At 44.9% G+C, this 24033-nt stretch overlaps 1 protein-coding gene across 1 annotated transcript in view; it reads left to right on the top strand.

Annotated features, from left to right (window-relative positions):
* DNAH9 (dynein axonemal heavy chain 9) overlaps positions 1–24033 on the top strand; it is a gene marked incomplete at both ends in the record, with an annotated part of 402526 nt that overhangs the window by 342522 nt on the left and 35971 nt on the right. The window contains 2 exons of the mRNA XM_080712788.1: positions 11694–11887; positions 15596–15744. Of these exons, the coding sequence (XP_080568914.1) occupies positions 11694–11887; positions 15596–15744 (343 nt within the window). The remainder of the gene's footprint in view (positions 1–11693; positions 11888–15595; positions 15745–24033) is intronic.

Below are 24033 nucleotides of genomic sequence, written 5' to 3'. Positions count from 1 at the left end.
ATTCGACCATCCTTGAAAAGATGGCAGACTATAATAGAAACAATAGAAACTGTGGCTGGACCTGGTGACACACCTGTAATCCCAGTACTTGGAGGCTGAGATAAGAAGAGCGCAGGTTCGAGGACAGCCTCAGCACCATAGCAAAACTCTCAGCAGCCTAGCGAGACCCTGTTTTGAAAAAATAGAGGGACTGTGCCAGCATTCAGAGAGCCCAACATGGTGCCTAGAAGGAAACGAGGGCTCAGTGAATCCTAGCCCTAGAGAATTCGGGCCCGTGCAGCCTGTGTGGGCAGCTTGTCAATCTGCTCCTGAATGGGCACTTGTGATGTGGCATCTGTACAAGATGAAACCTATTTTATTTATTTATTATTTTTTTTTTTTTGGTGGTACTGGGGTTCCTGGAAGCCCTTCTACCTCCGGGCTACACTCCCAGACCTATTTTTATATTTTTATTTAGAAACAGGGTCTCCTAAGCCAGCGCGCGCGGCTGGCTTCGAACCTGCGCGATCCTCCTGTCTCCGCCTCCCAAGCGCGGGGATGACAAGCGTGCGCCACCACGCCCGGCAAGCTGAAACCTATTTAATGATCTCCCATATTTGTGGCACGTGATAGATGCTTGAGATCACAAAGATGTTTGAGTCTATAGTAAAATTATTAGCTTTCTTTCTCATCATATTTCCTACTTTTTTAAAATAATTGTGGATTCATAGGCAATTGTAAGAAGGAATACAGAGAGATCTCTTGTACCCAGTTTCCTACAAGGATAACATCGTGTGTGTGTGTGTGTGTGTGTGTGTGTGTGTGTGTTACTGGGGGTGGAACCCAGAGGCTTTTCTACCTCCGGGCTATACTCTCAGACCTATTTTATACTTTATTTGGAAATAGGGTCTCACTAAGTTGCCGAGAGCCTCACTAAGTAGCTGAGGCTGGCTTCGAACCTGTGTGATCCTCCTGTCTCAGCCTCCAAGCGTGCGCCACCACGCCCGGCCCAATGATAACATCTTGCAGTGCTATAGGATAATAACATAGCCAGAAAGTTGACATCGGCATTATCCACATATCCTGTTTTGCTCTCACCAGTTTTACCCACACTCGTGTGTGTGGCACCTGTGCGTGCATTTAGTTTTGTCACAGGCGTGGATTTGTGTAATCACCTCCACAGTCAAGGTTTAGAAAAAGTGTTGTCATTGCAACGATGCCTCGTGTTGGCCTTTGATCATCACAACATTTTTCTCCCTTCTGCGGTCGCTAATACCAAACAACCATTAATGTGTTTTCCGTTTGTATAATATTTATCATCTCAAGGATGTTACTTAAATGGAAACATACAGCATACCTTTTGGGATCGGCTTGCTCACTCAATGTAATTCCCCTGTGATTCATAAAAGCTGATTTACATTCTAACGAAAGCCCAGAACTTAATCATTTATATGCATGCCGTTCCAAAGGAGTCAGGTTAGGAAATTCTACTCTAATTCCACTAACGCTACTATTGCCCAAAATACTCTGCAAGCTTCTTTTTTAGTCTGGTTTTTTCTATTATTCTTTTTGTCAGCTTTATGACTGTGTCTAAATCAGGGGTCACTTTTTTCTCTGAAAGGGCACATATCTAGGCAATTGCTCAACCGCAACAAAGCTACATACAGTATGGAAATGAATGGGCGCAGCCGAGTTCCCATAAAATTTTACTTACCAAAACAGGTGGTGGGCCAGGTTGGGCCTTCAAGCTGTAATTTCCCTACCCCTGATCTAAATAATAAAGGTATAATTTGATTTTTATTGAGTTTTGTTCATCACTCTGGGCCCAATCTGGTGAACGAGAAAGAAAAAATACTATATCGGGAAAGAAACGAGAGGATTCCCTTCACAGCGGCAACCCAAACCACAAATTTACAAAATGTCTAAGAATAATTATAATAAGTGTGGAGATCTGAAAAAAAAAATCTATCTTCCTAAACCACATATAATATAAATGAACAGATGTACCATAGAGGAGCACTGTTCAAAAAAAATTATAATGCATGCCATCTGTGGGACCTTAAATTTTTTAGTAGCCCCTAATTTTCTGTTTAAAAAAAATCTAAACAGAAATGATGAGATTAGTTTAATAAGATTTATGGTCAGAGAGAGAATGTCCCCTGAAGAACTCATGAATCAATGTTCAGAGTTGATATAATTAAGTCATGAGACTTGCAATGGATTTACTGGATGGTCATGTAGGCAGGTGGAATATAGCTAGAGAAGGTGGTTCCCTGAGGGTGTGGCTTTCTCTCTGTGCTTCTGGCCTTCATGACATGAGGGAAAATAACTTGCTCTCTCCCTCTCTCTGTTTCCTGTCCCCATGCCCTGAGCGCCACAGTCCTAGCCTGACATGGACTGAAACTCTGAAATCTCCAAAAGTGTGAGCAAATAAATCTTCCTTCCTCTAAGTTCTATGGTCAGTTGTTTTGTTTTGGGTTTTTTGTTTGTTTGTTTGTTTTGCTTTTTGTGGTACTGGGGTTGGAACCCAAGGGCATTCTACCACCAAGCATCCCCAGGCCTTATCTTTTATTCTTTATTTTGAAACAGGGTCTCACTGTGAGTTGCAGAGGGCCTTGCTAGATAGCTGAGGCTGTCCTCGAACCACAATCCTCCCTGCCTCAACCCCAAATTCTGGTATTACAAGTGTGTATCACCAAGCCCAGCTGGTCAGTTGTTTTGGATTACAGCACTGAGAATGTTGATCGAAACAATAAGGTAAATTAAATATTTTCTATAACCCAATATAGCCAAAATACTATCATTTCAATATGAAACTGTTATAAAATCATTATATTCACTTTCTGTCACTGTAACAAAATACCTGAGCTAAAACTTAAAAGGAGGAAACGAAACAGAATCAGGTGTGATGGTGCACACCTGTAATCCCAATTCTTGGGAGACTGAAATGGAAGGATAGCAGGTTCAAGGCCAGCCTCAGCAACCTAGTGAAACCTTATTTCAAAATAAAAAATGAAACAGGACTGAGGGATTAGCCTATAGGTAGAATGCCTTTGGGTTCAACCTTCAGTACTATCTTAAAAGAAAAGGAGGAAGGAAATATTCATTTTGGCTCGCAGATTCAGAGGTCCCAATCCATGGTGGCTTGACCCTATTTTTTCTGCTGGGATGAGGCAGACCATCCTGGTGGACTGGGTGTAGTAGTGGGAGCTGCTCACCTCATGGCAGCTAGGAAGAAAAAAGAGTGAGTGTCCGGATGTGGTGGCGCATGCTTGTAATCCCAGCATTTGGGAGGCTAAGACAGGAAGGTTATGGTTCTAGAACAGCCTCAGCTACTGCTTAGTGAGGCCCTTTAAACTCAGTGAGACCCTGTTTCAAAAAGATAAAGACTAGCCGGGCGTGGTGGCGCACGCTTGTAATCCCCGCGCTTGGGAGGTGGAGACAGGAGGATCGCGCAGGTGCGAAGCCAGCCGCGCATGCGCGCTGGCTTAGGAGACCCTGTTTCCATATAAAAATGTAAAAATAGGTCTGGGAGTGTAGCCCGGAGGTAGAAGGGCTTCCAGGAACCCCAGTACCACACACACAAAAATTAAACAAAATAAGTCTTGGGGTGTAGCTCATAAGTAGAAATTCCTAGATACAATCCCCAGTAACATACACAAATCAAAACCATAATAATGTGTGTGTGATACTAGAGATTGAACCCAGAGACATTCTACCTCCAAACTACACCCCAGCCCTATTTTATTCTTTTATTTTGAAACAGGATCTCACTAAGTTCTGAGACTGGCTGCAAATCTGCCGTCTCCCTGTCTCAGCTTCCTAAGTATTAGAATTACAGATCTGAGCCACAACAGCTGGCTCCAACCCATAATAATTATTAACGAAATATTTTACATTTTTGTGCTAAGCCTTTTTAAATATGGTGTGTTTTTTTTTTTACTTGTATAGCTCATCTCAATTCAGATGTTAAGTCTTCATCAGAAATACTTGTACTTGGACTTCATAAATGTTCAAGCTAAAACAGTTGATTCCTGCATACAAGTTGCTTTGCATATCTCTAAAAGTTTTCCAATTATTAAAACAAGTTCTAGCTTCCGTACTTAAATTTAAGACCCTTGAAATTAAACACATGTGCCTATAATCTTGGCTACTCAGGAGGCCGAGACAGGAGGATCCCTAGAACCCAGGAAGTCAAACCAGCCTGGAGAACATAGCAAAGCTCTTCTGTCTCTTAGGGAGGAAAAGAAATCAGTCCTTCAGCCCTGCTAACTATATTTCAAGTGTCCATGTGTGATCAGTGGCTATTTGTTGGACAATATGGCCCCAGAGCTGGAAAATAATGATTCATGGTCTGATGTCCTACAAAGCACTTTTGAACGAACCCATTTGCAGAGCAGAATAATGGCTGAGATGGATGGGTTAGCACAGGCCCTGGAGTCAGACGTACCTGGGTTCAAGTTTGTATGCACACATGGCTTCCAGTATGTTATCCTATTCCTTTGAAACTTTGTTTCTGCAGAGTGGCCACCATAGTGCCTTCTCACATATAACAGAGCACATGTTCACCGATTTTGGTTATGGTGGTTGTATCTGCTTCCTACATTGCCATAACAAAGAACACCAAGCTGAGAAACTTAAAACAACAGAAATTGCTGGGCGTGGTGACGCACACTCATCATCCCAATATTTGGGAGGCTGATGCAGGAGGATTACATAAGTTCGAGGACAGCCTCAGCAACCTAACGAGGTCCTGTTCCAAAATTTAAAAAAAAAAATGCAAAGGGCTGGGGGTGTCGCTCAGAAGTAGAATGCCCCTGGGTTCACTCCCCAGTACCACACACACACACACACACAAAAAAAAAAAAATCGAACAGAAATGTATTCCCTGACATTTTTAAAGCCTAGAAGTCTGAAATTAAAGTGTTGGCAGGGCCATACTTCTTCTTAGACCTCTGGGGAGGACAAGTCCTGGCCTTTTCTGGTAGCCCCTGGCCTTTTGTAATTAGGGGCATCATAAATCCAGTGTCAGTATATGACTTCACAATCTTCTCATGCCTGCCTTCCCTCTGTGTCGGAAGACAGAATAGGGCTTGGGGGTATAGCTCAGAAGTAGAAATCCCTAGATATAATCCCCAGCAACATACACAAATCAAAACCATAATGTGTGTGTGTGTGTGTGTGTGTGTGTGTGTGTGTGTGTGAGAGAGAGAGAGAGAGAGAGAGAGAGAGAGAGAGAGAGAGAGAGAGAGAGAGAGAGAGAGAGAGAGCGCGCGCGAGCCTAGAGCTTGAACCCAGGGACATTGAAATACTATAGATTGAAGATACTAGAAATTTTTTGAAGATATTAAAGATTGAATCCAGGCCCCCCCTGGGAGGTGGTGGTGTACTAGTATTGGGAAGAGGTTTCAAAATGTACTAATGTACCGGTATTGGGAAAGATTTCCAATTTTGAAAATATATCGTTTGTACTAAAGAAAGCCAGGATTTTCAGGAAGAAGGGCCTTTTTACATTTTTAAAGAGAAGTAAAGAAAGCCAGGAGCCAGGGAAGGGGCTGCTTTATATTTCTAAAGAGAGACAAACTGCCTCAAGGATGGGAAATCTCAGATCTCTGAGAAGCAACTTAACACATCTTGGGAGGGTAACAAAAGGTGTGGAGGTCTGTGCCCCGAGACAGGGCTGTCCCCCCTGCCTCCGAGGGGCAGATCCAGCTGGGATGGAGACAGCAGAAAACTGGGCTAGGGATAGGGCAACATATCCACATATCAAAGGACCTGCCGCAGACTTGGTCGGGATAAGAACACTCAGCATGCGGGGGTCTTTGGGTATATTCATTCGACTCGTCCCCCCCATGCCATTCTGGCATGGGGCTGTAACTATATTCTGTATTTCTTTTAATAAACTTCTTTAAATCTTCAGCAACTGTCCAAGCTATGTATAACTATCCTTAGCTCAGGACAAGAACCTGTGGTTTTTTTCTGTTTGTGTGGTTGTGTTGGGGGAATTATTTCTCCCCTCACATACCGAACATATTTCACCATAACAATGGGACCTTTAAGAGGTGGAGCCTAGTTAAAGGAAGTTAGGCCACTGGGGAGTGTCCTCGAAGGAGATGTTAGGACCCAGACTTTTTCTTCTCTCTCTTTTTGCTTCCTGGCTGCCCCGAGGTAAGCAGCCAGAGATCTTCTCTTTGTCTTTCTTCTTTTCATAAAAGCACCAGTCGTATCAGGTTAGGGCCCACGCTAGTGACCTCATTTTAAATTAACTACATCTACAAAGACCCTATTCCAAATAAGATCACATTCCGAAGTCTGGGAATTAGTTCTTCAATGTAACTTTTTGGGGGACACAATTCACCCCAGAACAATTATGATTATTGATTACCTGACCATAATATATATAGTGGTTGGTTTAGCCTGGTAGAATTTGTCCATAGAAAGAAAAACTTTTACCAGGGGGAAGCTCACCAAGTGATATATGCACATATGTTCCTATTATTCTGAACTTATTATGATGTGAGACTGAAATGTACCGATAAAAGTATATATATATAGTGTGTGTGTGTGTGTGTGTGTGTGTGTGTGTGTGTGTGTGGTACTGGGGGATAGGATAGAACACAGGGACTTTCTACCTCCAGGCTATACTCCCAGACCTATTTTATACTTTATTTGGAAACAGGGTCTCACTAAGTTGCTGAGAGCCTCACTAAGTAGCTGAGGCTGACTTCGAACCTGCGTGATTCTCCTGTCTCAGCCTCCCAAGCGCGGGGATTACAAGTGTGCACCAACATGCCTGGCTCCAGTAAATGTATATTTAAAAAATAAAAGTATTATGAAAGAAAGAAAGAGAAAGAAAGGAGGGAGGGAAGGAAGGAAGGAAGAGAGAAGGAAGGAAGGAAGGAAGGAAGGAAGGAAGGAAGGAAGGAACGAACGAACGAACGAACTTAATTTCGGGAATTGTGAGTTGCCCATTTAAGCCAAGTCCAGTTCCTTGCTCTGTATTTACTGCAACAAAGCTCTCTGCGTAAAAGCCAAGAAGAATACCCGATTCCCAGGCATTCGTTTTACGTATCTGAACTCAAAAGCCATTGTGAGATTTCGTTCCTCTTCTCTTCACACAATGGGTTGTTTGCTTGGCTTCGCTCCGCTTTTCTTGTTTTGTGTTGTGGGCTGAGCTCATCTGGCTGTTCAGAGTCTTTTGCAAATGAGTGAAGCTTTCTCTCTCCCTGTGAGTTTGTTGCGTGGAGTAAGAGTCCAGAGCCATCAAACTCCAGCGCGGTCCAAGACCGTCCACAGGTGAGACACCGCGCCATACGCGGTAACATTGTCGGAGACTTTGAGAAATGCTCTTTGAAAACGCTTGCTTGGATTTTAGCCTTAAAGAACAAAATAAGTAGAATTGAATAGGATGTGATTTAAAAAAAATTTTTTTGAGCATTTTATCTAATGAGGGAAGTTGATTGCCTGGCCTCTCCCCAGAAGAACTAATAAGCAGATAATGAATGAAATCTCTGTGATAAAGTCGCTGCTTTTATAATTATCCTTTGTAAGGGCTTTTCAATCCCATCAATGATGAACTTTAAGGTAATGGGCATGATCTGTTCTTCATTAGAAAAAATCTCATCTGTGATGAATTTCTTTGCCGGCCTTCGAAAAGGCCCCTCACTCCCTCTCCTGTTGCCAATTGAGCTGGCTTGTATTTGGCTGCATGGTCCAAAGTAATTAGGTTAATTAGTCATTTCCATTTATCATATTAGAAGGCTAGAAATCCCTTTCCCTCATTTGGGAGATTAAGTGTTGCAATTGCGTTCAGTCCAGAGCTTCGAGAAAGTGGGGTTCGGCTCTGTCCCTGGCAGCGGGGCGCCGCTGATCACAGCGCAATTTGCTCTGTTCTGCGGAGATGCCGGAGGGGTAAGAGAGTCGCAGAAGGGTCGATAATGGTGCGGGCTGGGGCGAGGGGGCGAGAGGCTTCTGGAGATGAAGAAAGCGGACTTCTCAGGTCGAGAGAAATCATTAAGGCAGCTGTTCCCAGACACGGACGGCCCTCCCGCTGGCCACCCAACTGTCAAACGTTATTAATTGAGCTCTTCTCCCAAATGCCTGCAGGCCTAAGAAAGTTCTTGCCCGCAAGGAACTCACAATCTCCGGGGAGTGGCAGAGGAGCACAGGAGCAATTGCAATTCAATAGCTCTCCGGCCCCCAAGGAAGGACCAGCGAGGGCTCCCTTCTCTTCAAAGCATTGCCAGGCTCTTAGAGTAGGAAACAAGGAGATAGTTCCTTGGCCTGGTTTTTGACATGGAAAAAAAAAAAAAAAGAACCCAAAGCCCCTGAAGGTTTCAAACAAAAGGGATTTCAGATAATTGAGGAGAGATGCTAGTAGAATAGCAGAAGGGGATTTTGGAAGGGAGTTGAAAGGGAAACCTTAATGAAGGAAGCCATTCAAATAATGCTGTGTTCATATATGAAGTTATCGACACCAGTTTCAATGTTATGTACCCGGAGGAGGAGAGAGCGGGATGGGATCCAGAGGGAGACACACCAAGTGCGAGGTGCCTGGATGTTTCTATTACTCTGAACCTCATTATGATGAATAATTACAATGCACCCATGAAAAAGAGAAAACCCGGTTCTAGCCAGCACTTGAGGGACAGAGAAAAAAGGATCGCAGGTTCAAGGCCAGTCTTAGCGACTTGCAAGACCCTCAACATCTCCGTGAGACCTTGTTTCCAAATAAAAAATAAAAAGGGCTGGGGAGCCGGACATGGTGGCACATGCTTGTAATCCTAGCCCTCAGGAGGCTGAGATTGGAGGATCGCAGTTCACGGACAACCTCAGCCACTTAGTGAAGCCCTCCGTAACTTAGTGAAACCCTGTTTCAAAATAAAGAATAAAAAATAGGGCAGGGGGTGTAGCTTGGAGGTCGAATGAACCTGGGTTCCATTCCCAGACCGGCAAAAACAAAAAACAAAAGGGCTGGGGATGTAGCTCAGAGTTAGAATGCCCCCTGGATTCAATCTCTAGTTCAAAAAAAAAAAAAAAAAAATGGGACCACTAGCTTAGAAGCAGAGTAGCAGGGGCTAGAAGTCATCTCCATGACCCCCACATCACTTAACAGCAAGAATAAAGTGTATTCCTGACTCTTAAGTGGTCAGGATGAAATTGGGAAGCCACAGAACCCCAATGAAGAAGCCTGTGTCCACTGTATAGGCAAACCCAGGTAAGTGTCTGTGTCCCGCAGCTGTACCTTGCCCTGGTCACCAGTAAGATTCCCTCACTGTGATCTGGCTCCTTTCTGCCTTGTCCTCCAAAAAACCTTCAAGAAAATGCCCTGGCCTTCCAAATCCATCTCTACCCAACATCTTCATCTCCTTTCTTCATCTCCTTTCTCTTTAACTTAGGGCTGGAAGCTCCTTAAAGGTCATTGTTTTTTTTGTTGTTATTGTTTGTTTGTTTACCATGGATTCCCAAAGCCCTAGAATATAGTAGGCATTCAATAAATAACAATAGAATTTATGGATGGATGGATGGATGGATGGATGGATGGATGGATGGATGGATGATGGATGGATGGGTAGATGATGGATGGGTAGATGATGGATGGATGGATGGATGGATGGATGATGGATGGGTAGATGATGGATGGATGGATGGATGGATGATGGATGGATGATGGATGGATGATGGATAGAGGGATGGATGGATGATGGATGGATGGATGATGGATAGAGGGATAGATGGATGGATGGATGATGAATAGAGGGATAGATGGATGGATGGATGGATAATAGAGGGATGGATAGATGGATGATAGATGGATGGATGATGGATGGATGGATGAATGGATGATGGATGAATGGATGATGGATGGATGGATGATGGATAGAGGGATGGATGGATGGATGGATGGAGCAGGAATGTTTGGGGGTTTCTTAAACTTTATGGCATTGTGAAGGTGCTTCCCACATGTCATCCAGCTTCATAGAAACCAACTCTCAGGCAGAACTGAGTAAGAGTAGAAGGACCACAGGTCACTAAGTGTGCAAGAGAGTGATGTAACTCTCTGGGTAAACAGGCTTACCACCCAAAGTCTGGTTCCCATACCAAGACTGATAATGCCATCCCCACACCACCAGTGTGTTGATTAAAAAACTTATCTCTCTGACAATGAGGCTCTCTGGGGAGGACAGGGGAGCTCATAGGAAGTCTAGCAATGGCTTGAAAGATCCAGGAAAGGAGGCCACCTTGGATTTTTAAGGTAGTTAGGTGTGAGTCTGGGGTTTGAGATCCTGTGCAGGGGTGGGGGCTCACCTGCCACAACTTCCCTCCCTCCAGCACCAAAGGAGAAAGCGCCCAGGCATGCATACCTGCTTGTCCAGATGTGAGGGGTAAAAAAAAAAAAAAAAAAAAAAAAAGTTTAAACACTATCATCAATCGAGCATCTACACATCAAGGGCCTCACTGTTTAGTAAAGATGTCCACTCTCCACACAGCCCTAAGTGCTCCCCAAAGGGATGAAAGGGTCGCGTGTTCTGAGTCACAGAATTTGTGGCTGACAGAGGCTGCTGACTCTGAACTGGGCCGTGACCACTTGTAGAACCTTAATAAACAGTACGACCCACACAAGAAAAGGAAAGGTAAAGTTTGGTGGAGAAGACAACAGGGTCTCACATAAGGTGCAGGTGTGTGAACAGGAACTGAGTTTGGAAGGAGTCAGGAGTACTTTCAGGGTCAGAGCAGATCAGCTGAGACCGGGTGGGGCAGAGCAGGACATCTGGTAAACCAGATGGATGGAAGGGAGGTGCTAAATAAAGAGATTTGGTTACCGAGGTATGCATTTGGACTTCAGCCTTACGGAAACAGGCCAAACATGGAAATTTATTTATTTATTTATTTTTTTTTTGTGGGTCTGGGGATGGAACCCAGGGGCATTTGACCTCTGAGATACACCCCCTGCCCTATTTTTTATTCTTTATTTTGAAACCGGGTCTCACTAAGTTGCAGAGGGCCTCACTAAGTAGCTGAGGCTGTCCACGAACCGTGATCCTCCAGGTCTCAGCTTCCCGAATGCTGGGATTAAAAGCGTGCGCCACCACGCCCGGCTCTAAACATGGAAATTTAAAGAGTGGATATTAATACAAAGTCAATGATTCTAGAGACTTTTTTTAGGGTACTGGGGATTGAACCCAGGGGCATTCTACCTCTGAGCTACACTCCTAGCCCTTTTTCTGTTTTATTTTGAAGCAGGGTCTCACTCTGTGACCTAGGGTCACACTAAGTTGCTATCTCGACCTCCTGAGTACTGAGATTACAGACATGTGCCACCACATCAGATTCTAGAGGCATATTGAGAGAGGAATAGTCAGGGTTTGATGGCAGGGCAGGGGTGGAGAAAAAAGACTTGAGCGTCAGGGGCCACAACCAGAAAAATAATGGCACCCCTTCGTGTGTCTCTGGTGTTATACCACGAAGGTGCTCATGGCTCCAGTTGCTAAACATTCATATTATGGGGGACAGTTTGCTGAGACTGAATTGATCACTATCCCCTCTCTCTCGTCCTTGACTTTTCCTGGAGGGAGAGCAAGACCCCAAACAAGACTAGAAATGAGACCAAACTGTGTATCAAATACCACTTGCCTCCTGGCCCCCTAAAGAGGGCCCATTACGGCTTTATAGAGAAACCTCATCTCACAGCAAGATCGTCTGAACTCTCCCAGGCGCTCTCATCCATGGAAGAATTCAGCAATCTGGACCGGGACATTGAGGGATCGGCCAAGAGCTGGAAGAAGTTCGTGGAGTCCGAATGTCCCGAGAAGGAAAAGTTCCCGCAGGACTGGAAGAATAAGACGGGCCTGCAGCGACTGTGCCTGATGAGGGCCTTGCGGCCTGACCGGATGACCTACGCCTTGCGGTAGGGGACAGGGGATGGCGGGCAGGACGACCTGGCAGGGCTGAGCGCTGAGGCCACATGTCCATAACTTTTTTCCTAACACCCCGGATCCGTGAGGCCTGTTGCTCTGTGGATGCCAAGAGTTTTCTTTTGCTTTTTTACTTTTTTTCTCCTTTCTGTCTTTTCTTTCTTTATTCCTTCCTTCCTTTCTTTCTTTCCCTCTTTCATTCTTTCTTCCTTTGTGTGTGGTGCTGGGAATTGACCCCAGGGGCATTCTACCTTTGAATTAAACGCCCAGGCTTATTTGATTTTTAACTTTGAAACTGGGTCTCTTAGTGAGAAGAGAAAAGAAAGAGCTGGGGGTATAACTTGGAGGAATTAATGTCCTGGGGTTCAGACCCCAGTATTAATAAAAAAAAAAAGAGGAGGAGGAGGAGGGAAGGTATCACTTGTCAAAGGTATTTCAAGTAGCACCAAGGAATCTTCCATCAAGAAGGTTGAAGGGCTCACTAAGTTGCTGAGGCTGGCCTCGAACCTGCGATCCCCCTGTCTCAGCCTCCCAAGCACTAGTATTACAGGTGGGCATGACCATACCTGGCAGCCATGTTTTCTCTTAATATCTGAGTGGAGAGTTTGGAAGGAGATGCTCATCGGTGTCAGTATTAGAAAAGAAGCTGGTCACCACCTTGTGGGGGAGAGTCCTGGGAGCCAGAGAACAGATGGAGAGGATTCATCCTCCACCGGAAAAACATCTCTTTCATCACAAAAGAAGGTGAAAGAGAAATGATTGTGGCTCTTAGGTGATAAATGGATGGTTAATCAGATAAGTAAGAAGGGTGTTGCCTGCTGGCTTCTAATTATTCTGAAAACTATGAAGATCGTCAATTGAGATGGTGTTAGCAGGATTGGATATTTGAAGAGAGTGGAGAAGGTTTTAAAAAGGACCTGTGGCCGGGCGTGGTGGCGCACGCTTGTCATCCCAGCATTCGGGAGGCTGAGACCGGAGGATCACAGTTCAGGACGCCGGGCATGGTGGTGCATGCCTTTAATCCTAGTACATGGGAGGCTGAGACTGGAGGAATGCAGGTTCGAGGCCAGCCTCAGCAACTTAGCAAGACTGTTTCCAAATAAAAAAAATAGAAAGAACTGGGGGGTGTAACTCAGAGGAAGAATATCCCTGGGTTCAGACCCCCTACTAATATTAAAAAAAGAGGAGGAGGAGGCTATCACTTGTCAAAGGACTTCCAGGTAGCAGTGAGGGATCCCCCGTCAAGATCTTTGTGTTTGTAGTGGCCCCGGCCTTCCCCACTGAATGGCTTTCTCTAGAAGCCCAGGTGTCCATGCAGAGGTGGACTGATCCGGAGCTCAGGACATTTCTAATGGCCGTGCTGGAGTAAGAGTTAGACAGGGAACGTGAGGATGTTTGCAAGGAATCGATTAAGTGTCCTCAGCCACCCAAGCTCTACTGGCAGAGAGCAGATGAGCGCTTGCTTGAGACTAGGGCGTGGGAATAGAAACTTACTAAATTAACTAAATTATGTGTCGCCAGTGTGATGAAAATGTTCTAACGCTGGATTATGATGAAGATTGTATGCCTTGGTAAATCACTAACAATCATTGAATAGTACACTTAAAATGAGTGAATCATAGAATGTGTTAATTATACCTCAAAGGGTTTTTTATCGTGTGTGTGTGTGTGTGTGTGTGTGTGTGTGTGTGTGTGTGTGTTGTACTAGGGATTAAACCCAGAGGCAGTCTATCACAGAACAGTAAGTTTTCATTGATGGCTTCAACTCAGAGCTATAACCTCAGCTCTTTTTGTTTGTTTGTTTGTTTGTTTTAAAACAGGATCTCTTTAGGTTACGGAGAGTCCTGTTGCATTGCTGAGGCTGTCCTCGAACCAGCAAATCCTCCTGTCTCAGCCTCCCAAGTACTAGGATTACAAGCATGTGCCGCCACACCTGGCTCAAGGTTATTTTGAAAAGAGAAATTATAGGTCATGAAGACTATACTGGATAGAAAAGAAGTATAGACATTGAGGAGATGATATGATAGTATCAGAAAAGCCAAGGCACTGAAATTCCTGTACTTAGAGTAGCACAAATATGGGCAGAATAACTAAAATAAAGCCCAAAATGATGGCATATGTCTGTGATCACTGTACTTAGGAGGCTGAGACAGGATGATCACAGGTTCAAAGCCAGCAACTTAGTGAGACCCTACCTCAAAATAAGGAAGAAAATAGGGCTGGAGGTGTAGCTCAGAAGTAGAATCCTGGGTTCAGTCCCCACTAACACACACACACACACACACACACACACACACACACACACAATGGATGAAATAGAGATACTTTACAGAAATAACTATAAGGATAGGAGGTTTTAGTCACAGAACAGTAGGTTATCATTTATGGCTTCAAACACAGAGCGAGTTCCCTTAACGATGTGGATGAAGGTGTGGCCGTGGATGTGGATGGTTGAAAGGGGGAGAAGGCACGAAGATCTCTTGAGTTGATGTTGCTAAGAGTCTAGAGGAAGCTTGGGATGGTGGCACATGCCTGAAATCCCAGTATTTGGGAGGCTGAGACAGGAGGGTTGTGGGATTTGAGGCCAGCCTCAGCCATTTAGTGAGACTCTGTTTCCAAATTAAAAATAAATTAGGAGCCGGGCGTGGTGGCGCACGCTTGTAATCCCCGCGCTTGGGAGGCGGAGACAGGAGGATTGCGCGGGTTCGAAGCCAGCCCCACTGGCTTAAGAGACCCTGTTTCCAAAAAATAAAAAAGTATAAAATAGGTCTGGGAGTGTAGTCCGGAGGTTAAAGGGCTTCCAGGAACCCCAGTATACCACAAAGAAAGAAAAAGGAAGGAAGGAAGGAAGGAAGGAAGGAGAAAAGGAGAGAGAAAGAAGAAAGAAAGAGAGAAAGAGAGAGAGAAAGAGAGAAAGAGAGAGAGAAAGAGAGAGAGAGAGAAATAAATAAATAAATAAATAAATAAATAAATAAATAAATAAATAAATTAGGGCTGGGGTGTAGCTTAGAGGTTGAATGCTCCTGGGTTCAGCTTTCATACCAAAAAAAAGAAAAGAATTGTCTACTTTGTGACTCTACAGGTAAGTGTTTGCCAAAATCCTCCCGCCCTGGACATAGATAGTCTCTAAATACAAGCACTCTATGAAAAAGACATGGTCTATCAGAAAGAAATTCAAGCCGGGTGTGGTGGCACACGCTTGTTATCCCAGCATTTGGGAGGCATGAGACAGGAGTATCGTGGTTCAAGGACAGCCTCGGCTACTACTCAGTGAGGCTCTTTGCAACTCAGTGAGACCCTATTTCAAAATAAAGAATAAAAAAATAGGGCTGGGGGTGTAGCTCAGAGGTAGAATGCCCCTGGGTTCCATCCCTAGTAACACACACAAAATTAAAAAATCCAGAAGCACTGGTCCCAACAGTCTCCTGATGGATGGGGTGCTATGAGATGGGATCCAGCTGCCCGGAAGGAGGTGGCTGTGGTCAGGGTGGGTAACAGTAGAGAAGGAACCCCATCCGGGCGAGCAGCCCCCCAGCTAGCAGCACAGGTGTAAGTGTTGACAAGCTGTGGACTTAGAGCCAGTTCTAGCTGACTCCTCGCCCGTGACCTAGAGCACCCGCATCCGCTCATTTCTAGAAGCTTTAACATCTCAACTGTTATTATCCTGTGACTCGTGTGTACACGGACTTTCTCTCTGGCAGCGATTTCGTCGAGGAGATGTTAGGAAGCAAATACGTTGCCGGGAGAGCACTGGATTTTGCATCCTCCTTTGAAGAGTCCGGCCCAGCCACCCCCATGTTTTTTATCCTGTCTCCGGGGGTGGACCCGCTGAAGGACGTAGAATATCAAGGTGAGAGAGCCTGGGGGCCCCTTCTGTCTTTGGGTCTGTTGCTTCCCTTTCTCCAGAGTCAGCGCTCTCTACTTAGCATTGGGCATTTGCAAACCGTAGAGAAGTCAGGGCTGTCGCTGAAGCAAAATACAGTATCACCCACCAGAGAGAGGACTCGTCATTATGGGTGCTGTTAGAAGGCAGAGTCCGTAGCAAAAAGTCCCACGCAGAGGACTGTCCTCTCTCCCCTGAAGTAGCCAGGGCAGTCTTGCCCAAACAGAAGGATGATCCTGTCACAGGCTCCTATTCCCTCCCCTTCCCCCAATCAAGTCTGAACTCCTTAAAATGGCCAGCAAGAGGCTTTGTAACTGGGGCTATGGCTCAGTGGCAGAACCCTTGCCTGACCCATGAGAGGCCCTGGGTTCAGTTCTCAGCGCTTCAAACCAAACAGACAAGCTAGGAATCTGTCCCCCAGAACTCCTGCCAGTTTCTCCAACTTACTTCCCACTATGAGCTTCCTATGTTGACTGTAACAAATTGAAGGCTTAAAACAATGCAAATATATTAGCTTACCATTCTGAGGGTCAGAAGTCATAAATGGATCTCTTTTTTTTCTTTCTTTCTTTCTTTTTTTTTTTTTTTTTTGGTGGTACTGAGGTTCTTGGAAACCCTTCTACCTCCAGGCTACACTCCCAGACCTAATTATATATATATATATATATATATATATATATATTTTTTTTTTTTTTTTTTTTTTTTTTTTAATTTGGAAACATGGTCTCTTAAACCAGCAAGGCTGGCTTCAAACCTGCGGGATCCTCCTGTCTCCGCCTCCCAAGCGCGGGTATTACAAGCATGCGCCACCACACCCGTCTCTCTTTTTCTTATAATGACACATGCAATTATATTGAAACTCTCCCCACCCCCGCCCTCCAGATAACCCAGGATAATGTCTGAATCTCAGAATCCTTAGAATCTCCAAACCTTTGACCGTATCTATAGAGTTCTTTTTTGCCACGGAAAAGACACGTTTATGGGTTCCACAGAGTAGCACATGGGCGAGATATCTCGTGTACGTGTGCCTGGTCTTAGGGACTGAATCCAGGGGTGTGCTACCACTGAGCTACATCCTTAGCTTTTGAGACAGGGCTTCGCTAAGTTGTCCAGGCTGGCCTCAAACTTAACGATCCTCTTGCCTCAGCCTTCCCAGTGCCTGGGACTACAAGCGTGGACCACTGCTCCTGACTCCAGCACGTGGACATCTTTGAGCATCTGTTGTTTTGCTTATGACACCTTTCTACTCCCTTCTCTTCTTCTCTATGCTTTTGAACCAGATGCATCACTCTTCGTTCTCCCAAATGCCCTCTCTCCCCTGCAGCATCCTCATCCCCAGCCCAACATCTGCTCATCCCGTGGGTACCAACTCCAATGTCACCAACCCTGGGAAGACCCTACTTGAATCCCCAGGTCTTCTGGGGCCTTCTGTCTTTGCAAGTGCTACACTGTCATTGTCCAATGACTGCTGTCCCTTCCCATGAGTGGCGGCACTTTGGAAATCAGTGTTACTTTTAGCATCCATCGTCTTCCTAGGTCTTAGTAAGGTGCTTTCCATTTGATATCTATCTATCTCTCTCTCTCTCCCTCCCTCCCTCCCTCCCTCCCTCCCTCCCTCCATATCTCTCTCTCCCTCCCTCCATCTCTCTCTCTCTCTCTCTCTCTCTCTCTCTCTCTCTCTCATCCCTCAGTATCTGTGGGGGATTGGATCCAAGACACACACACACACACACACACACACACACACACAGATAACAAAATCCACAAATGTACAAGCCATTTATAAAAAAAAATAATAATAATGGTAGATTGGAGCCCGGCGTGGTGGCGCACGCTTGTCATCCCAGCATTCGGGAGGCTGAGACCGGAGGATCGCGGTTCGCGGACAGCCTCAGCTACTTAGTGAGGCCCTCTGCAACTCAGTGAGACCGGGTTTCAAAATCAAGAATTTAAAAAAGTAGGGCTGGGGGGTGTAGCTCAGAGGTAGAATGCCCCTGGGTTCTATCCCTGGTACTAAAAAAAATTATATAGTATTTGCATAGAACCATGTACATTCTTCCATACAATACTCTTTTTTTTTTTTTTGCATGAAGAAGTGTTTGTAGGGATGGAAACTAGGGGTGTTCTACCACTAAGCTACACCCCCTAGCCCTTTTCATTCTTTTTTAATTTTTTTTTTTTTTTTTTTTGGTACTGGGGTTCCTGGAAGCCCTTCTACCTCTGGACTACACTCCCAGACACACACACAAACACACACACACACACACACACACATATATATATATATATATATATATATTTTTTTTTTTTTAATTTGGAAACAGGGTCTCTTAACCAGCGCGATCCTCCTGTCTCTGCCTCCCAAGCGCGGGGATTACAAGCGTGCGCCACCACGCCCGGCTCTTTTTTAATTTTTGATACTGGAATGGTAGGCATGTGTACCATGCTCAGCGGTGCTTCTTAATCTTGGGTCTTAGGTACTAGTTTATACTAGCAATGCAACCATATGTCAGTGTTTTTTTTTTTTTTTTTTCGCAAACTCAGCATTAGGTATTAGACAAATAGTTTGGTTAATTCTATATGCTTTCTCTCTCTTTTTTTCTTCTTCTTTTTTTTTTTCTTGTGGTACTGAGGATAAAACCCAGGGACATTCTACCTTTAAGCTATACCCTCAGCCCTGTTTTATTTTGAATCAGGGTCTCGATAACTTGCTGAGTCTCCCTCCCTAAGTCACTGGCCCGAGACATGCAATCCTCCTGTCTCTGCCTCCCGAGTACTAGGATTATAGTCATGAGCCACCACGCCCGGCTTTTTCCCCATTATTTTTATTTTATTTTATTTTTTATTGGTGGTACTGGGATTCCTGGAAGCCCTTCTACTTCCGGGCTACACTCCCAGACCTATTTTATACTTTTTTATATTTGGAAACAGGGTCTCTTAAGCCAGCAAAGGCTGGCTTCGAACCTGCGCGATCCTCCTGTCTCCGCCTCCCAAGCGGCGGGGATGACAAGCGTGCGCCACCACGCCCGGCTTCCCCATACTTTCAAATCATCTCTTGATGACTTAAAATACCTAAGATGATGTAAATGGTTATTGTCTTATATTATTTAAGAAATAACGAGGGGAAAATAGCCTATGTCTGTTTAGTCCAGACACAATTACTTAGCTGATTACACAATTACTGAAGCTATGGACAGCCAAGTACTTAACGAAGGAATGGGGAATGACTAATCAAAACCATACAGCCAAGCGGGGCGTGGTGGCACGCGCTTGTCATCCCAGTATCTGGGAGGCTGAGACAGGGGGATTGCTGCTCGCAGACAGCCTCAGCTACTTAGTGAGGCCCTCTGCAACTCAGTGAGACCCTGTTTCCAAATAAAGAATAAAAAATAGGGCAGAGGGTGTAGCTCGGAGGTAGAATGCCCCTGGGTTCCATCCCCAGACCCGCAAAAAACAAAACAAAACAAAAAACTATAAAGTAACCCAACGCCATTAGCAGAATTATATGAAGACCTGATGGGTTTTTGTAAAACAAAGTCCTTCTAAGGAAGAATGATGCAGAACAAGTTACCCGACTCCAGGAGCACCCCATCTTTATTCATGAGGCCGCGAGAGAGAAGCTCCGCCTTGTATTGGGGAGCAGGTGAGACAGCGCTGAGCCTCGGGAATGGATGGATTGAATAATGGGATAAAAGAACTATTATTCTCCATTCGCTCCCTGACTGTGTGTTTTCAGAGTCTCCTAAAAAGATCCAAGCAACACCTGCTCACAATGTTTTTTAAAGAATCGATAATAATAAAGTGGAATTTAAAATAAAAAAAAGCCAACAGTCCCCAGCGCCGTTCTTCCCCGTACCAGGATCCTCTTCCCAGGCACCATTTCTGAATTTAGAAATGGTCCATTTATAGATTAGAAAAGAGCCATTTCTAAATTTTAGAAAAGGTCCATTTCTGAATTTAGTCTTCCTGAGGGGTGTGTGTGTGTGTGTGTGTGTGTGTGTGTGTGTGTGTGTTAGTAAGATTGAACCCAGGAGTGCTCTACCTCTGAACTATACCCTCGCCCTATGTATGTATGTATATATGCATTTCTTTCTTTCCTTCTTTCTTTATTTATGTATTTATTTATGTATTTATGTATGTATGTGTGTATTTATCAGTACTGGGGATTGAACCCAGGGGCATTCTACCTCTGATCTGCACCGCGATCGCTATTTTATCTTTTATTTGGAAACAGGGTCTTACCAAGTTGCGGAGGGGCTAAGTTGCTGAGGTTGGCTGCAATCCAAGGGCTACACTTTCAGCATTATTATTATTATTATTATTATTATTATTTTGAAACAGGGCCTTGCTTAAGTTGCTGAGGCTGGCTTGGAACCTGCAATCCTCCTGTCTTAGCCTCCCAAGTACTGGGGTTATAGGCGTGCTCCACCACGCCCAGCTTTATTTTTTATTTTGAAACAGAGTTTTACTAAGTTGCTGAGGTGGGCTTCGAACCTGCGATTCTCCCGTCTCGGCCTCCTAAGTACTGGGATTATAGGCGTTCACCAAACATCTAGCCCGAGTTAATTTTCTATCCCATTCTCATGATATTCTACCACCAATTCAGAATGCATCAGCTGTAGATACCTATTTATTCCCTGATTTGGAAAATAAGGATACACCTGCCATCAGCGTCTTAGGGCCCCGGTGCCTGTTTGAAATCCAGGGGTCCCAGGACCTATGGTGCCAAGTACCCTCTCTTGCCTTCTGTATCCTCAGTTTACCAGGATTAGCGACTGGGCCCACTGGGGAAGAGACCACCTCTCCCAGAGCGAGCCTGGTTTTAGCTGAGAACACACCTCTGTGTATCAGACTAAACAATCCATTTGCCCATACATCTCCTTTATTTAACTCTCAGAGGCCAAGCCAGTATCCCCCATGGTTGGGAACCAGACAAGTAGAAACAGCGTATAAGCCCCAAGGCCCGCCGTATTATTCGAATGAGCCACTCCTAAGCTATCCACCCTGCCCTGCCTGTGTCCACCCTGCCCTGCCTGTGTTCACCACAGAAGCCCTAATAAAGGCTCTGGCCAAGGATTCCCCTTGCTCCCTTGGCCTCCTGCAGACCCGGCGTGCACTGCGGCTCCGCACCATACAACGTGTCCCCTTCCCGCAGGAAACTCGGGGATAAGAAGCTCTCTGCGGAGCCCTTACTCCCCTGCCCCAAGGCCGTCTCTAAAAATTAAAATCCCACAGGTGCAGATGAGACGCGCCACTGTCCACCACCACCCCTCGTCTTTCATTCAATTTTTCACCAACTCCACGGATCTGTAATTCACAAACCATCCAATTCACCCTTTCAAGTATACAGTTCAGCCAGACAACACGGTGCCCACCTGTCACTCCAGCTACTTGGGAGGCTGAGGCAGGAGGATCACGAGTTCAAGGCCAGCCCGGGCAACTCAGAGAGATGACTCTCCGCCACCCAAAACCAAAAATATACAATTAAAAGTATTTTAGAGTACTCATAAAGCGGATTGAACCCAGAGGCGTTCTACCTCTGAGCTACACTCCCAGCCCTATTTTATTCTTTATTTAGAAACAGAGTCTCACTAAACTGCAGAGGGCCTTGCTGAATTGCTGAGACTGGCCTCCGACCTGCGCTCCTCCTGTCTCAGCCTCCCAAATACTGGAATTACAAGCCTAGGCTACCACGCCTTTCCTTCCAGTTCTAGTTTGCTGAGTGTTTTCCTTGAATTGTGAGAAGGTGTTAATTTTGTCAAATGCCTGTTCTGCATCTAGTGAGGTGATAATGCGCAGTTTTTTTTCTTTCTTCTATTAATAAGATTATTATCATCGCTTGCATCACTCATGTCCCATTAAGGGACTTCATCCCCAGCTGGCAAAGACCCCAAGAAAGAGGTCAGGTACTGTGCCTGGGAGCAAATTCCCTGGCCAGGCAGGAAGCTGTGAGGGGGAAAGGCTTGCTCTTTATATGATAATACTCTCAGCCACGCCCCCAGGAGCCTAAGGACCCCAGGAGGCCCCGCCTCTTAAAGGTCCCGCAGCACCGCCCAGCATCCCCGCCTGGGGGTTCAGTGATATGGTTCCTTGGGGGACACCAAACCATCCAGTGGGAATTCATCTTCGTGAATGTTGGTCACCACTGAGAAATGAAGCCATCCAGGCCTAAGCTTTTCTGAGCAGGAAGGTTTTGAATGACTTATTTGATCTCTTTGCCGGTCCTATGTCTACACAGAGTGTCTATTTCACTTTGAATCAGTTTCGGTCATTTGTTCCTTTCTATGACCTTGTTCATTTAATCATTATATAATTTCTGGGTAAACACCTCCCCGATTTTGATAGCTACATTAAAATGTGTAGTTCTTCTCTTGGCTATGTCGGAGCTTAAGTACTGCCGGTGAAAACTCAGTTTTCTTATTCCATGAATTTTAGACGATTTCTCTTGACTTTCCTCTCCGGTTTTCATTTTCCAACTCCTGTCAGCTATGCTTTTATTTTTACATAATCACGAATAAATTCATATTCATTTGCCTGATACCATCCGTAATTGTATGCGTCCCTAGTCCAAAGATTAATTTTTAAATTTGAAAGTCAATAAATAGCATTTATGTCCTAATGAATATAAATATCCCATCCACCACAGAGGTAAATAATGTCTCCCATTCTATTCCTCCTCTTTGATGTAGGATGATAACCTCCTCGAGGGGTCTTCAGAGAAGAATGTTCTTTAAAATCACACGAAATTTTCTTTGCTTCATACGCAAATGATAACTTTCTTTGATGGCGGCTAGCTTTTCCTAGAGTTGCAAATTGCCTTTTATTTTCTTGGGAGGAGAAATAAACATCCCATTTACCATTATCACCCTATGAATAATAAACGACTTCTCATTCATTCTCTATGCTGAAAGAAATTCACGGGTATTCTTCTTGAAGATAATCTTTCTAGAGCCCACTGACAGACTATTCTAATACAGATCAATTCTATTTCTGCCTTCTAGAAAGCTCACACCCTGGGACTTATTTTCTTGCCCTTCTATATTTGTTTTATGATCTTTACATCATATGTTTTTTTTATTTCCTACTTTCATTTTTATTTTGCTGGCACATGCCATCAAAAAAAAAATCCTTGTGTGTCTGTGTCTAAAAATGCTTTAATTTTTAAATTTTACCCATAAAATTGATAGTTTTCCTAGATCTAAAATGATTGTGTGTGCGTGTGCGTGTGTGTGTGTGTGTGTGTGTGTGTGTGTGTGTGTGTGTACACTAGGAATTGAATCCAGGAGCATTCTACCTCTAAACTCTGCCAGGAGCCCTTTTTATTTTTTATTTTGAAACAGGGCCTCGCTAAGTTGCTGAGGCTGCCCTCCAACCTGCGATCCTCCTATCTCAGCCTCCCAAATACTGGTATTATGGTTGTGTATATCCACCCTGCCCGCTGCAAAATGATTTTTATTTAAAACTTTGGCCGGGCGTGGTGGCGCACGCTTGTAATCCCCGCGCTTGGGAGGCAGAGACAGGAGGATCACGCAGGTTCGAAGCCAGCTGCGCGCGCTGGCTTAGGAGACCCTGTTTCCAAAATGAAAATGTAAAAATAGGTCTGGGAGTGTAGCCCAGAGGTAGAAGGGCTTCCAGGAACCCCAGTACCACCACCAAAAAAAAATAAAAAAATAAAAAATAAAACTTTGGACACATGGCTGTGCTGTCTTGTAGAAGCCAGTTTATCCGTGAGTGGTCCAAGGCCACTAGAATGAGATTCTATTTTTCTGGGTTGGCGACCCAGTTCCAATCCCTGGAAGTTTTAGGGTCCCCTCTCTGCCTTGAGTACTGACATTTCTTGTGCTGGGTCTACGTGTGAGTCCTTTCCATTCACCCGCCCAGCTCTCAGTATGTGGATTCAAGAAAAAGGAAGTTCCCAAGACTGGCTTTGAACTTGCGATCCTCCTGTCGCAGCCTCCCAAGTACTGGGGTTACCAGCGTGTGCCACCACGCCCGGCTCTGTTTACTTTCATTTTGAAACAGTCTCCCTAAGTTGCTGAGAGGCTTGCTAAATTCCTGAGGCTGGCCTCGAACCCGCAGCCCTCCTCTCTGCCCCACCCTGCATCATACCAGCCCCAGCTCACTGTGCTGCAGCCACACGGAACCTTCAGATCCTCGGTCAGAGGGTGAGCCTGCCTCAACTGGGCGGCTTCACCAAGAGTTGGTTTTATTGAAACAATCTCAACAGCCCAAGGACCTCACGAGATCAGCCTCTGC

Source organism: Muscardinus avellanarius (genome assembly GCF_963383645.1).
Source record: "Muscardinus avellanarius genome assembly, chromosome: 16".
Taxonomy (NCBI): domain Eukaryota; kingdom Metazoa; phylum Chordata; class Mammalia; order Rodentia; family Gliridae; genus Muscardinus; species Muscardinus avellanarius.
Note: the sequence above shows the minus strand (reverse complement) of the source record. Positions and strands in the feature narration are given on the sequence as shown.